The 13,985-nt window shown below is 43.5% G+C and overlaps 1 protein-coding gene across 2 annotated transcripts in view; it reads right to left on the bottom strand.

Annotated features, from left to right (window-relative positions):
• The window catches only part of MYO7B (myosin VIIB), a 53,156-nt gene that overhangs the window by 2,118 nt on the left and 37,053 nt on the right, over window positions 1–13,985 (bottom strand). For both annotated transcript variants that reach the window (XM_010390582.4, XM_019280599.3), the window contains 14 exons: window positions 13,301–13,470; window positions 12,430–12,611; window positions 11,519–11,646; window positions 10,831–10,988; window positions 10,202–10,355; window positions 8,191–8,346; window positions 5,588–5,693; window positions 5,339–5,452; window positions 4,425–4,512; window positions 3,229–3,335; window positions 2,826–3,011; window positions 1,852–1,968; window positions 1,125–1,208; window positions 314–433 (listed from right to left, as the gene is read on the bottom strand). In XM_010390582.4, coding sequence (XP_010388884.3) covers window positions 314–433; window positions 1,125–1,208; window positions 1,852–1,968; window positions 2,826–3,011; window positions 3,229–3,335; window positions 4,425–4,512; window positions 5,339–5,452; window positions 5,588–5,693; window positions 8,191–8,346; window positions 10,202–10,355; window positions 10,831–10,988; window positions 11,519–11,646; window positions 12,430–12,611; window positions 13,301–13,470 — 1,870 coding nt within the window. The remainder of the gene's footprint in view (window positions 1–313; window positions 434–1,124; window positions 1,209–1,851; window positions 1,969–2,825; window positions 3,012–3,228; window positions 3,336–4,424; window positions 4,513–5,338; window positions 5,453–5,587; window positions 5,694–8,190; window positions 8,347–10,201; window positions 10,356–10,830; window positions 10,989–11,518; window positions 11,647–12,429; window positions 12,612–13,300; window positions 13,471–13,985) is intronic.

Here is a 13,985-nt window from a genome sequence, read left to right as displayed (position 1 = left end):
CTACATAACTGGAGGCAGACATGCAAGACAAAAAGCCTCTTCTGTAGCTTTGCAGTCTTAACTTCTCAGATGGATAGAATTTTGATATATGGGAAGAATTTGGGAAATAACTATTTTCCCTTGTGTCCTGTGTCTTGCATCTTTGCATCAGATAGCATTATATATGAAAATTGCAATTTTATTGACACAGCAGTGAATGCTTTTTGTATCTGCACTGGTATTTATCTGGTTTTGCACCATCTTTTGTAGCAATCCTGGTTGGAAAGGAAAAATTAGGATTTCGTTGCATCTAAGTTGGCAAAACTCTTCTTACCAGAGATGTCTCACATAAGAGCCGGTTTCCTCGTACCAGGTTCCCTATTGTCATGTGAAAGTACGTGCTCCCACTGCTCCAGTTGGAGATTTTATTGAAGGGGTAGACTATTAAAATATCCTGTAAGGGGAAACAAACTGAACCATAGAACATCTCTCAAATGAAAGAAGGCTGTTACATGTAGACCCAGAGAATTCTTGTTCTTTCTCACTTCATTTATAAAAACAGTGGATCAAGGTAGTTCTTGCATCCAGATTACAATGGTATATTGTATTTTCACCAAACAGGTGAATCTTAATCACACTAATGAGACTTCCTTTCATTATATATTGAACTTTGCCTTAGCACACTGCCATTAGATTTACAATAATCTAAAACTCGCTTTTAATTTGTTTCATTATTAAAAGCAAATAGTGATACTCCCTTTTCCTGAGAACTTGGTATGACCAGACTGTTGGGGTTAGACTGCAGGTAAACATGGCCATTTAGCCTAATCTTTTAGCCAGCTGGAGCTTCCTGCAAAGCATTTTTCTGAAGCAGGTTCCCAGGTGCACTGCCCATCAATCTTCCTGATCTTACCCCCTTGCCACATCTATCATAATTCCTATGTCTTTTTTCAGAGATGCACTACCCCTATTCCTTTCCAGTGTAGAAAATGCAAAGAAGTGATTGGAGGCAGTAACATTTGCTTTGGTTACAGTAAATGGAGAGCCTCTATCCTCTCCTACCGTTCCTGGTCCTATCACTGTCCCTAAATTAGCAGGATCCATTCAATCCTTCCTTAGATGGACTTTTGAGAAGCAGCTGTTACCTTTGTCTTCGGGTGTATCAGCGAGACTCCTTGCTTGTTGATTGCAATCAATACAATCTCTGGGAAATTGGGCTCTGAAGCTTGCTGTAAATGAGTAACACAGCAAGATAAGCAGAAAATTGAGAAATTATTTGTATCTTGGGCCTAGTGACCTTTAACAGTGTCCAGTGCTTCGTGTTCTCTTTCCCAAATGAACACTGAAACATTTTAGCCATACATTGATGACTTGAGCAAATGCTACATGACAGCAGAATCAGGTCCATTATTTACTATGCTGTCTGATACTAGGGTTAATGATTGATTGCAAATCAATTAAGAGCCTAGTGAGGAGAAATTAAAGGTAACACATGGGAAATTATTCTTGGGAGATACTCCAGAATGAGAGCATTAGTACAATTCTGTTCTGAGGGAAGAGTCCCCCAGAGAGATACAATTTGGCAGCATTTTCTTGTGGAGAGCAATGACAGGACAATTAAGCCCCCTACATTTACTACACAATTGTAATAGAGGTATTATAACTAGAACAACGTTGTCAGTAAGCAACAAGCATAGTTCAGAATGGATAAAGAATCCATCTCCCAACTTGGAAGGATCTGAGTTTTCCTCAATAGATGACAGGAATCCAGCTTTATAATGTATTTTTACTTTCAAATATGGAATTACAGTCAGTCTGTATCCCTCAGTACTAATTACTACTAAATCCACTCACACAGGGCTTCAAACCTACCTTCACTTCAAAAAAGGCTGATCCAAACGTTGGCCACCGCTGTATCATTTTCAAGAAGGCAATCTTGGCCTCATCCACAGTTTTTCCTTCATGTTTACTATATGCTGCAATAATGCTCTGTTTAGGAAAAGAGGATACAAAGCCAGTTGAGTTGGAGACAGGCAGGTTTCCAATACCTAGCATTAGCACTAAAGACAGCATCAGCTCATCACTGCCATCAGGCTTTTTGCCCCAGCAACAGAAGACTGAAAATGAAAGCAGCTGCCATGCCATGGGGCAAGGTGAAGCCAGCACCCTCCAGTGTTCCTTCTTCCTGTGGTGGGTGAAGGAAGCCCAGCAGCCGAAGGAAATGGACTCAGGGCAGAGGGGCAATGTGAGATAAAACTCAGAAAGCCAGTGTTCAACACCCACAAACATGTATTACATCTTTGGCTGAAAAACGTAAGGTGAATTTGCCCTTCGTATTTGAAACAATGACCTGTGTTTCCCTCAGCAGACTAAGTGATAAGTACCCACTGAAACTTCCTTGCCCTTTTTGTGGATAAAAGAGCCTTTTGCTGTAAGTAGCATGGACACGGTGCAAGGAGATTGATTTGCTGCCAAGAAATACGAGGCACCTTAATTTTTCTGTTTCTGTGAATATCCTCAACTTCCGAGTCACATCACTGACTCTCCTATCTCTAACTCTTTTTCTGGGCACTGGAAATAGATTAGTATCTCTGAGAAAGATGCACACTTCAGATAAGCCATCCAGGCCTGCAGATATCTTTCAGAACTTTGGTAGAGTATGTAAAATCTGGATTATAAGAGGCAAATCCTCTTGCTATCCTGCTGGAAAATCCAGCAATATCCAATACCGTCCCTCCACAGAATTTTCAAAGACCATCAGATCAAAAATGTAGTGTGGCTCAATGTGTCTTGTCTACTAAAGCTCGGTATATGTAAATATGACTAATGAAAGCGAATGTTCTTACCTTTTTCCATTCATCTGGTGACACTGCTCGGAGCAGATTCTCTGGAACCAGCTCCTTCAGGATTTTGGGGATGGCTGCCAGCTGTGTGCGGTCATTGTTGAAGTGCACTTTATAAATCAGCCCTGCCAGCTGCACAGCTTCATCCTTGGAACACTTGTGGTAGCCTCTGAGGTACTTCGGCAGCTCCTGGAAGAGACCAGCTCTGAATCCAGGCAGAATGGGCCAAAGCAACACTGACTTTAGCATTCTGAATTTGTGAGGTCAGGATGCAAGTCTTGCCGAACACAGTCCAAGGACATCCCAAGAACTTTTGATTCCTTCTGAAGGTTCTCTGGGTGATCTTTAAAGATCCTTTGCAACCCTTTCTTGGATCACAAGATCTCTGCTTTAGAGAGCTGCTTACCTGGTGGTAATGGAAAATGGTATCAGCTTTCAGGTCCTTGCCAGGAGCAACATTCAGCCACAGCTTTCTCATGAAGTACACCTCATATGCTACAGACAGAGCAGCCCCTAAGGAGACCAGATCTTGTTAGTGTTCTCTGTGTCACTGACAGTTCTACAGTTTTTAAATGGCTTGTGAATTCCTTCAGAAAAGTAATTATGGTTTTAATGGTAACAAACAAAATTACTAACAAAACAACACAAAAAGCCATTTTAGATGACAAAAGAAATTACTGGTTTTCAGTTCCTGGACACTGCTCATGCAATGATCAGATGGAGGAGAAGTTGAGGGACTGCCATTGAGTGTTTGTTTTTGGTGCTCATGACAGCTGCCTGCTGGTGTGCAGCACACCCGAATGCTCTTACACTGAAGTGAGTACATCCCCTGATGGCTGTGCTTCTACAAATGAACTGTGATTTAGTGCACCCACATCTTTATACTGTGATTTTCAGTGCTCCTAGCAGCTACATCAGCTGAGGGAAGAGAAGTTAGAAAGTCTTAGATACATAGACAGAGCTTCAGGAAGTTGAACCTCAGCTGTTATGAAATACACAAAGGTCAGGACAAATTGATACAAAATTTGAGTGGAGTTTGAGTTTGATGTAGATTTCAAAATGTATATTATCCGGGGGGGGGGGGGGAGGGTAAGTGCAAGGAATTGCTGTTATTAGTGTTACATTGTTTTAGTCTAACAGGTGGTCCCTTGACAACATAATTTGTGTTTGGGTATCACCAGGTAATAACCTGGTTAAAAATTTTCTAACAACCCAAGGAATGTGAGTGACACTGTGTAAAGAACCTATTTGCATGTGTTGGCTGATTCTTAATATTTGAGGATCAACCTATCTAACTTGCATGTATCCAGCTGCATGTTTTGGATACAACAGGCCAAAAAAATCTTTTCTACCGATTTAAAATTTGTGGAGAGATCCTTCCACAGAAATGTTCTGGTGTTTTTGATAGCCAGTGCTTGGCTGCATCAGGTCACTGGATCTTGCTGCTGGTGCAGGCAGTAACCATGTATGTACAAACAAAAATGATGTGAGACTCTGCTAAACACTTCCCAACATGGAGTGAATCCTACTGGATGGATTAGCTGCTTTCCAGTTCAACACAGCATCTCATGCAGCTTCTTGTCATGCTGGCATTCTCCTTACCATCTTTTCCTGGTTTGTTCCTCCTGTTCCAGTCTGTCACCTGCCTTAGTGAGTCAAAGAAGTAGTCTGCTTCATTCTGGCTGATCACCTACAGAGGCCAAGCAATGAAGGAGAGAAAGGAGGGGTTAGCACATCATACCAAATACTAGCTGTGCCACATATCCAAGTATTGGGCTGCATTTTCTTTCCCTGTCTACAGTGAGAGGGCAGAATTATAGCAGGAAAGAAGTAGAAAAATAGGAGAAAGGCTCAAATTACTTGTATTTCATATGGGGATCTTTATTGCATCTTCTGTTGCTTTTTGCTTTCCAAGCTGCTTACTGAAGTCAAGCTGAAGATCCCTACTTTCTTCCCAGGCTTTTTCTCTTTGTAAAGTGTTGTTACATACTGGGTTTCTCTTTTTGGGAAGGCAGCACACCAGAAACTCCCTGTGCTAGGGCTCAATGCTGCTTTTGCCTTGATCACAGTTTCAAGGGGCCTCTCAGTGAGACAGCCAGCCCAAGCTTCAGCTCAGGCAAGGTAGGCTCCCAACAAACCAGAGTAATCAACTGGGGGTGGTTGCCCCTGCTTTCCCTAACACATCTTCTGGGCAAAGCCTGAGTGAAAAACAGCTGAATCCAGCAGTATGCAACCATCCTAGCAGGTGCCAGAAAGCCTACATCTTCTCTGCTTTTAGTGCCACCTGGGTAGTGACAGACTGATAGAAACTCTGCATCTCCATCTAGCCCCTTGAAGAGACTGAAAATAATTGTCAGGTGCTAAAAGTTCAAGTTTAGGTTGTATCCCCTCAGTAAGACAGAAGCAGTAATCACCTGCTCTGGTCCTTGGCTTCATATGGTTGCTTAGGTGGTCTGGTGAATAAGTAATAGAGGAGGGGCAGTCTGGCTACCCTGCCAGAGTCAAGAAGGAGTTACCTTGTCTGCAATCTTCACAAAGAGGCTGAAACCTTCCCAGGAGTTCAGCTGCAGTTTGGAAGCGATGTTCTGACACAGAGTCCGGATTTTTGTGTTTGTTCCCACATCAAATGTCTATGAGATAACAAGACTCTTGTTACACAGAGGAGAGGGAGAAATAAGAATATTGAATGTCTTCATACATGCTCCTGGATGAACACATCATGGCTGGAAAAATGGTCAAGGCTGGGAAAACAAGTAAATGCTCACCTGTTCTGTTTCATTGGGGAAGCAAATCTTGTGTGAAATCTTAGTGTTGTTCTGTAAGATGGACTCAACCTCCACAGGATGAGGTGCCCACTTCCTGCAGCCACTCCTGGAAAATGCCACCACCATCGTAAGAGAGATCAGCTTAATCACAGTATTTCAGCTGAACAGCAGACACCTTCCAAAATTCCAGTACTGTGTGATGAGGTGGGCTCCAGTGGACCTCCACCCCAGTGCAAATTCAGTGTATTAACAGCAAGAAACTGAGGGTCTTATTAGCATGTAAAGTAAAAGTCTGTTCTACTCTGCAAGGTGGTTGCATGAATAGGGCACTTTTGAGCCAGTACCATTTCCTCTTCTATGGATTCAGCAGCATTTTTCCTTACTGAAGTGTGAATATAATGGGTATAAGGAGAAATACATTTTATTTAATTCCTGCATCAGCAAAAAGATACGTATTCGGATACAAAATTACTTGGAGCCCAAGTACCAAAAAGGTCTGGAGGGCTGCTGAAAAGCATTACATTTTATAGAAAGAGCTGGAGTGCAATCACTGACTCAGGAGGTGCTTAAGCTGTACAAACGCAGTTCTTCGAAATTATACCTCAGAGCAGAGCTGCCTTTTAAAGCAAAGGAACTGGCCCTGAAGTCTCAGTCATGCCAAAACCTTGAGTTAAAGTGAGAACAAATCTAGCAAATTATCTCCTGGGGCTGGTAAGTTCCTGCCCTCCGTGGTACAGAGCAGGCCGTTCAGATATTTTGAACACCCAAGCTTACGGGCCTCTCACACTGGATCAGTCTCTCAGGAGGAGGTTAGTCTGGATCCAAGCTTTAATTGTGTGGATTTGAAAACTAATTTTTTTCCATTCAATAAAGGAGCATTTCCATTTGGAGAAGGAAAACTTGACTGTAACCAGGCTGAACAGCACATGCTTTGTACTGTGCAGACACTGTATGAAGTGTGGACCTGCCCCACTCAGTCATCTGTTCCTGAACTGGCATCAGAGGGAGGCCCTGGGAGCTCAAGGAAGCGCAGCAGCTGGGCTGCAGAGGCATAGGGGGCTACCCACCTCTCCTTGCAGCCTGAGCAAGGAATTCACCGCCAAGGTGAGATCTGCTTAACACCCATCAGGGTGGTTCCTTGTCCAGGATTCTGGGGATGAAGCTGTAAAGTGGTTTATGGAGGAAAAGGTGTGTACCCAAAGGCTCAGTTGGCTTCCCCGGTATGTATTGTAGGTCAATCCTTTGAACTGCCTGCTCTCCCCTTTCCAAAGAGACCAGGTTACTTACAGGGAGAAGTTGGGCTAGATGATCATTGAAGATCCCTTCCAACTAAAATAGTTTATTCTATTCTATTATATTCTATTCTGTTCTAAGCAGGTGCAAGTTTAATCTTAAGAAACGAACTCTCTTAGAAGACAAGATTTGTCTTTGTTCCTCTTCCCATCCCCCAAGCTCCAGATCTGGGGCAGTTTAGCAGATAAAATTCTCCTTCCAAACAGCCCATTCTGCTTTCCCCTTCCTGTTTGCTCTCTCTGAAGAAGCTCTGTACAGCTCAACAGGGCTTAGAGCAAGAATATCACATGATATAGAGAGGCAGGAATTTTTAAGTCTTCTCCGTAGAAATAAACAATGAATAGCATTCCTTGCCATGCATTTTTCAGGCACTTCGAAAGTGAGTTCAATGTGTGGTGACATTTCCCCAGCAGTGCCAAACCCCATCCACTGCAAGGGGGATATCCACTGTGTTAGTGTTCCCCTTGAGCCTGACCCGTGGGGCTCACAGACCAAATGGGGCCCAGCCTGAGAGAAAGGGGAGGATGGAGGAGCTGGAAGGAGAAATCATTGGGCAGATTCTTTACTGATGAGGTCTGTGGTGGTAAATCACAGCACCCATCAAAAGGGAGCAGGCTGGATTCAACCTTTGCCAAAGCTTTGTTCTCAGAGTGGCTAGCTGGGTAATGCCAGTGCTTGGAGGAATCTAGGGAAGCCTTTCCCCTACAGTTCATTTGATCCTTCCTGAAATTCTGTTAGCCCTCCCCCTCTCTCCGGTTGTGTCATGTCCCTTAGAACAACAACTCATTCAGAAGCTCAGGAAGCCCTGTGGTTTGGGGGTCTTCTTGCTTCAGCCTGTTATAATGCCAAGTGGATGGAGAAGTGCCTTGCTGTGAGCAGCCAGGTAAGAGGGCTTTGCTCATTTGGGTTCTTTCAAAGAATAGGAATTGATTGTATTGATCCTTCCAACAAGGACATGCTGCCTCACCAAAGAAAAGTAAGGTCAGGATATCATCAATGACATCATTCCAAGCTGCATGCCCTTTAGGATATTTGAAATACCCAGCTCTGGGAGTGATTATGTGTGATGATGAACTTTTAAAAATGCTGCTAACTCTGTGAAAGAAAAAAGTGAAACTGTGGCATAGACCTCTCTTTAATGGCTCAAAGTTCATAAAGAAAGTTAAAAATAATGTCACAAAAAAAACCAAAAAACAAGATGTAAAGAGGGAAAGGAGAGTGAGAGTGACACTATTTTAGCCCATGTGGTTTTTGGAACCTGATTATTGATATCTGAACACTTTGAGCTGGTTATATGCGAGATTATTTACCTCATTACTGTCTGAATCCTCCGACGGCACCCCAGGGCCAGTGTTTCTTTCTGACGTGTCTCCATGAACTTCTGGGCGTGTTTGAGCAGTGACTTGCTGGGTGGGAAGAGGCCGGTGCAGAGCCAGAGGAGCTGCCAGCCCTTGGTCTCGCTGTACCTGGGAACACAAAGCCAACAGTTCTGCTACAGCCACATTAATTCTCTGTTTGATCACGCACCTACACACACTCTGTTTGACTACACACACTCTGTTTGACCACACACACCGCTACAGGGAAGAGAAATACACTCCCATCATGGTCCCATTCAGCAGAGAGCTGCAAATCAACATAGGCTCTGGCATTCATTTGCTGTGCAACAACCACAGCCTGCATGTGAAAACAATGCCAAGTCCTGCATAAGAAATACCCATGACAGATGCAAACCTCATGAATAAATTTCAGTTTAGCAGACATCTTAGCAGGAGTGACCCTGGTGCCATCCTCTTGGAAAGACACTGTTGACTTGGTGTTCAAGCTCACATGTATTCAAATTGTGGTTTCTCAATGGATGTATTCTCAATGGAAGTGCTCAGGGTATGAGCACTTTGCATGCACTGGCTTCCCCCTATGTGTACTCCTGTCCTGTTCTGAAAAATGAACATGTCAATAGCATTATGTAGTGAGGTAGGTGCAGTTCTTAAATGCTCCAGGTCAAGCTGGTACTATTTTTCCGGCAGCAATCCAGTTCTTCCAGCCTCTGCATCTGTGAAATCTGGCAGTTGAAGCTCTTCTGGTACCTTGCCCTCACCATTAAGAAGGGCTCTGCAGCCTTAAAGCCATTCTGCCTTAAAGCCAGGAGCAGAACACACTTCAGCGGTGTCCCAGGATTGCTCTGAAATGCTCACTGGTGTGAAGTGATTTCGGTTGGGAAAGTCAGCTCTGAAGGGGCATCAGACTTCACTGAATAAAGAGGTCCTGGCTTCTTTATTCCTGCTTACTGTTCTAATTTTGCATATGAAGACACACTATTTTAATCCCATTTATACTCTATAGATCAGTGGTGTTTGTGTCTATGTGAGAGTGGGACGTGGTCCACAACACAGCAGCCTGGGAAGGATGAAAGATTTGTTGCTCTGGCTGTTCTAATGAAAGTATATGGAAATAGCCACCTTTCAAGCGTTGTTTTTTTCACATCAGTTATCCCTCTCACAACAGCTACTAAATTGGTGGAATACATCAGGCGTGGCATTGGCACCATGGTTACAGACTATGCATTCAATAGCCTGCAGGATTCAGTGCATGCAAGGGAATTTACCATTCAACACTGACACACATGATAAAAGTTCCACTACGTGTAATATTTGTGGAACAGTAAGAAAGAAAGAAACACAATGCATCCAGAAACAAACAATTTTGTTAAAAATTAATATTATTTTAAGCTGCTTTTTGCAATTCAGTTTCCCTGGAAGTAGATCAAATTATCATTTTGTGAGTGGGGAATAAAACACTAGCCTGTTTCAGAGACTTTTATGTGGGCAGGTGCCTCTGTAACCAATCTGTTCTGCAAGGCAGTTATGTAACGTAATTAATATAACTACTCAAAAGTATTTATTCACTGGTGGTGAAAATCCAGTGTGAACTATGTTTTCATGAGAGGGGAATGCTGCCGTTGGGAAACTTAAGTGGAGAGTTGTCAGGCCAGTCACTGAAAGGATGCAAGGACTATGCAGTGCCATTTCCCCTACAGACTGCTTCAGGAGCAGGGGAGCCTCAGTGACACCTTTCCTGCCTCACACCGCAAGGAGATGAGCATGGAATGCTGATGGGAGCCAGGGAGTGGTCCTGAGCGCTCCATAAAGGTGAGCCCCATAGCACTAGCTGGCAAAAGGGGGAAGACAAGCTGTTACTCCAACATTTGTTTATCCTTCCCAGTGCCCCCACTGCATCACAAGTGCAGCAAGGGTTCCTGATGCCCCTTGCACTTTGAGGCCTTGCTCTGCAGGAGCAGGGGGTTTGCACCCAGGTAAATACCTGTTTTTGTTCTCAGTCAGTTGCTTCATAATCTGACAGTAAATCTCATCGCGCAGGACCTCCTCCTGGATAGCTGGCACAAATATCTGGTCAGTGACTTCCACGGAGGAGTGTGCCTGTTTTGAGGGGTAGTCTCCCATGAATTTCATGATGGGTGAATGCGCTGTTAAGGGGGAAAGCAGGCCAGTTTTTGAAGCTAAATGGGAAGTTTCATCTGGATCCTAACATGTTGGTGACTTTGTTGATGTCTAAGTGGCAAATACTGGGAGGAAGGTCTGGGGCATGTTCCCTGTCTGTCCTCTACCCCCTTTTCCTATGCAGCAGTTGCTGCTTGGCTGTGATCTGTACTGTGCTAGTAGGTGCTTTCTCTGGGCATGTGCAGTAGATCTCACTCACTCCTAAAGCAACATTCTCACTTAAGCGAGCCATTGGTAGTTGTGGAGCACTGGGAGGGAATAGGAGCCTTTCCTCTGTAGACAAGGGAAACAGATTCAATCCACTTCATCTTTATATGAATGTATCCCCTGTAAGCTGGCTGAGGTATCTCAATAGAGGTAGTTTAGTGGACCTAGCTAACTCTTCCTTCTCCTGAGTGTTCTCAGGTCCCAAAGAAAGGAGAGAAAGGATATCAATGAAGGCCTGACAGGCCAAATCCCGAAGATCAGGGTCTGTGCATGCTCTCTTCAGCAACGGCTGTTTCAGAGGCTCCTTAGAGTGTGCCCACAGTTGACTGTGCCCACGGGATTTCTGAAGAACAGCTTTGCTGATGGATTCCTTCTCAGGAGTCCTGAATGAAGACAAGTGCAGGCAATACAAAATTACTGGATTAGTGTTGCTATGAACAAAGGAGGTCGTTATCACAAAGTCATATCTCTAGACCTGTTCTTTCTCAAGACAGTGATCTCAGATCTTTGATTCTGCAGGTCAACAAGAGCAAGGAAATGTAGTTTCCTCTATAACCAGAAGGTAGGAGGCTTGCAAAAAGAAGAGGGCTTTCCAGAAAACTAATTAATTTTCCCCTTACTTTCTGAAGCCTGAGATGTTGTATATCCTCACTAGCTGGTAAGTGCTGAAGATGGGGTGAGAAGTAAGAATAGGGTCTGCTGGAAGAAGTCAGTCTAACTGGGGTTCTTCTACCCACCCCTTTTCATTTCTGCAGACTTAAGATACAATAGGCCAGAATCTCTGCATATCCAAAGTCACAGGGAACAAAAAGAAGAAACCCAATCAGAAGTGGGAGATGCCATTACATAATAGGCTTTAAGGATTACGGATCAACAAGAACTTTTCTAGGGTGTACTCTACACAGAGCTTCACCTGAAGTGTTCGTAGGAGAACTCCTCCAGGGTGTAAGGCTTCACCTTGACATCCTCTTCATCAGGTTCCTCCATGAAGGAGTTCTGTGAAGCTGTCCTCCTCTGGTCTGGAGACATCATCAGCAAACTCTGGAATAACACAGCCACATAGAGATGTCACCTGAAGACAGGTCTCTGCACGCACTGTCAGGTGTTACTCAGCATATATGTGCAGGTAGTACTCTGTGCTGCCTGAGACCTTCTGTCTCAAAAGCAGCATCTCCAGAGACTCAAGAAAGACCTGGGAACAGTTGACTCAAAGAAACAATTTACACAGACCCAAGTGGACATTGAAATGTATGTGATTATCCAAAGCACAACGCATTTTACAAAGCACCTGCTTCTCTCTAGTGTGTTTTGCCACCAGTTTTTCTGCTTTTTACCTGTTAGCACAACATCCAATATACTGAATGCCCAAAACTGAAGACAAAATTATTAGCAGAGGTGTTAATGAGAAACCTTGACTCCCTCAAAGACCATATTCTCTTAAAGTAACCTGCTGCACTCAAAGGTTCCCTTGAGGCATAATGTGATCACCACTCAAGCCCAGAGTGAATGCAGGAAAATTCAACTGCGCACCCATACCCATTAATTGCTACCAGTTGCAGGCACTGGAATCTCCCATGGTGGATAGACTGGGTTTTGGGGTTTTTTTTAAGTCATTGCTTCTGTGCAGCTGCAGTCTTCTCCTTAGAGTCTGGGCTAGGTTTAGTTTTATATTCAGACAGGACAGAATGAAATGTTTTATTTCAATGGGAGGTATAGAACTTGTCTGACTTTGGAGGGACAATTGTCTTCCAGTTATAAATTCAACCATATTTAACATTTTTATCTTCTTCCAGTCTTTTCACAGAGAGTGTTAGCTTTCCTTACCAGCACTTGACTAGAGGGTTTTGTGAGAGAAGGAATGATGTAGATGTCTTCCAGAAATACATTCCCTGTTTTGCCTGTCCTTTCATTCTGGGCACCAATCCAGCCAGGGTCTGCATCCAGCCTTTTGTCTTCAGTGAAGATTAGCAAGTCTCCCTTCTTGAAGGACAGGATGCTGGGATCTTCTGGAAAACAGAATAAGGGAGTACTATTCCAGCTTGACAATCCAAGAAAATGCAAAGGGATTGCAACATGAAAGACAAGGGAATTGTATTTTGAAGGTCTGAATTCAGTTAGCAATAGAAAGTGATTTGTGTAAATATGGCTAATTTTCCAGTAACACTTCAGAGAAATCACTTCTGTTTCCTCTGACACCCTGATTTTGATCCACTGAGGGCAATGGCAGAACTCCGTTTGATTCACATGAATGCTGACTTTGTGTCTAGACTGGCAGCAAAGCATGGAAAGGAACTCAGTAGTAGTAAGTAGCTGAAGTTAATGTTTACATTTTAAACATATATGTCTGTTTGAGCCACCTGTATTCCACATAAAATTCCAGTTTACTGCCTCTGTAAAATTCTTCTTCTGCAAAGTGTTTCCAGAGAGCCCAGATCCAACTTCCTACTATAACCAAACTGAATTCCTGGACACTATACTATCTAAATAAAATATATAAAGAAGGAGAAGGAGGAAGGAAAGGTTATTTGTGTGTACTGAATCCAATTGCCTTATGCTTGGCATTGCTGTGCATCCCCCTGGGAGCAAAGGGACTCTTGTTGAAATTCCCCCTCTCCTCTCTGAGCACCTTCAAACAAGTGCCATGGATTCTCTCATGATTTTCTTCCCCACCCTGTAGAAAAGTTGTGAGACTTACCCTGGGATTTTTTCTCCTGCATTGCCACGGCAAATCGTGATCTTTTCTTCAGTCCTTCCAGGAACATCACCACCAGTTCAGCAATGACAACGCTATTTACAGATGTCAGAACAAACTCCTCGGCACGAAGCGTGATAAGAGTGCAACTCTGTCCAAATGACTTCACTGCCCTATGTATTATCAAACAATTTGTTACCAGAGCATCTGAAAAACTTACAGACCTATCTGTAAATACAGCCAAGGCACCCACACCTCCTTGCAGGTAACTCCTTTTCAGTGAATATTGGTAGTTCCTAATTTGCCTTCCCATGAACTGGTAGGTGTGAAGGACTGAAGTGGTTCAGCTTTACCGTGGACTCCACCATGTTTTGTATAAAAGTGCTTCCATATAGACAAAAGAACACCCTTCTTCTGGAGTAACTTGACAACTAATTAAATCTCTGGCAGTCCTCACAGGGGTTTTTTTTGTGTATGTAAGACTCTTTTTTCCGAGTGATCTGATGCAAGGATGTGTGCCATGAGCAAGCAGTGGTTAACCTCTTTTCTCAGTGATCCTGTTCTGGTCCATGACACCCGAGAAGTGTGTGAACTCCCAGTATACACAACAGACAATGGCTTCACTGTGTCAGTTATTTCGGCCATTCTTGTCTCGATGCCTGTCTGTGCTTTCTTACACCTTTATGAC

Source organism: Corvus cornix, chromosome 9 (genome assembly GCF_000738735.6).
Source record: "Corvus cornix cornix isolate S_Up_H32 chromosome 9, ASM73873v5, whole genome shotgun sequence".
NCBI classification, from domain to species: Eukaryota; Metazoa; Chordata; class Aves; order Passeriformes; family Corvidae; genus Corvus; species Corvus cornix.
The sequence above is the reverse complement of the archived record's forward strand: the minus strand, read 5'-3'. Positions and strand labels throughout refer to the sequence as shown.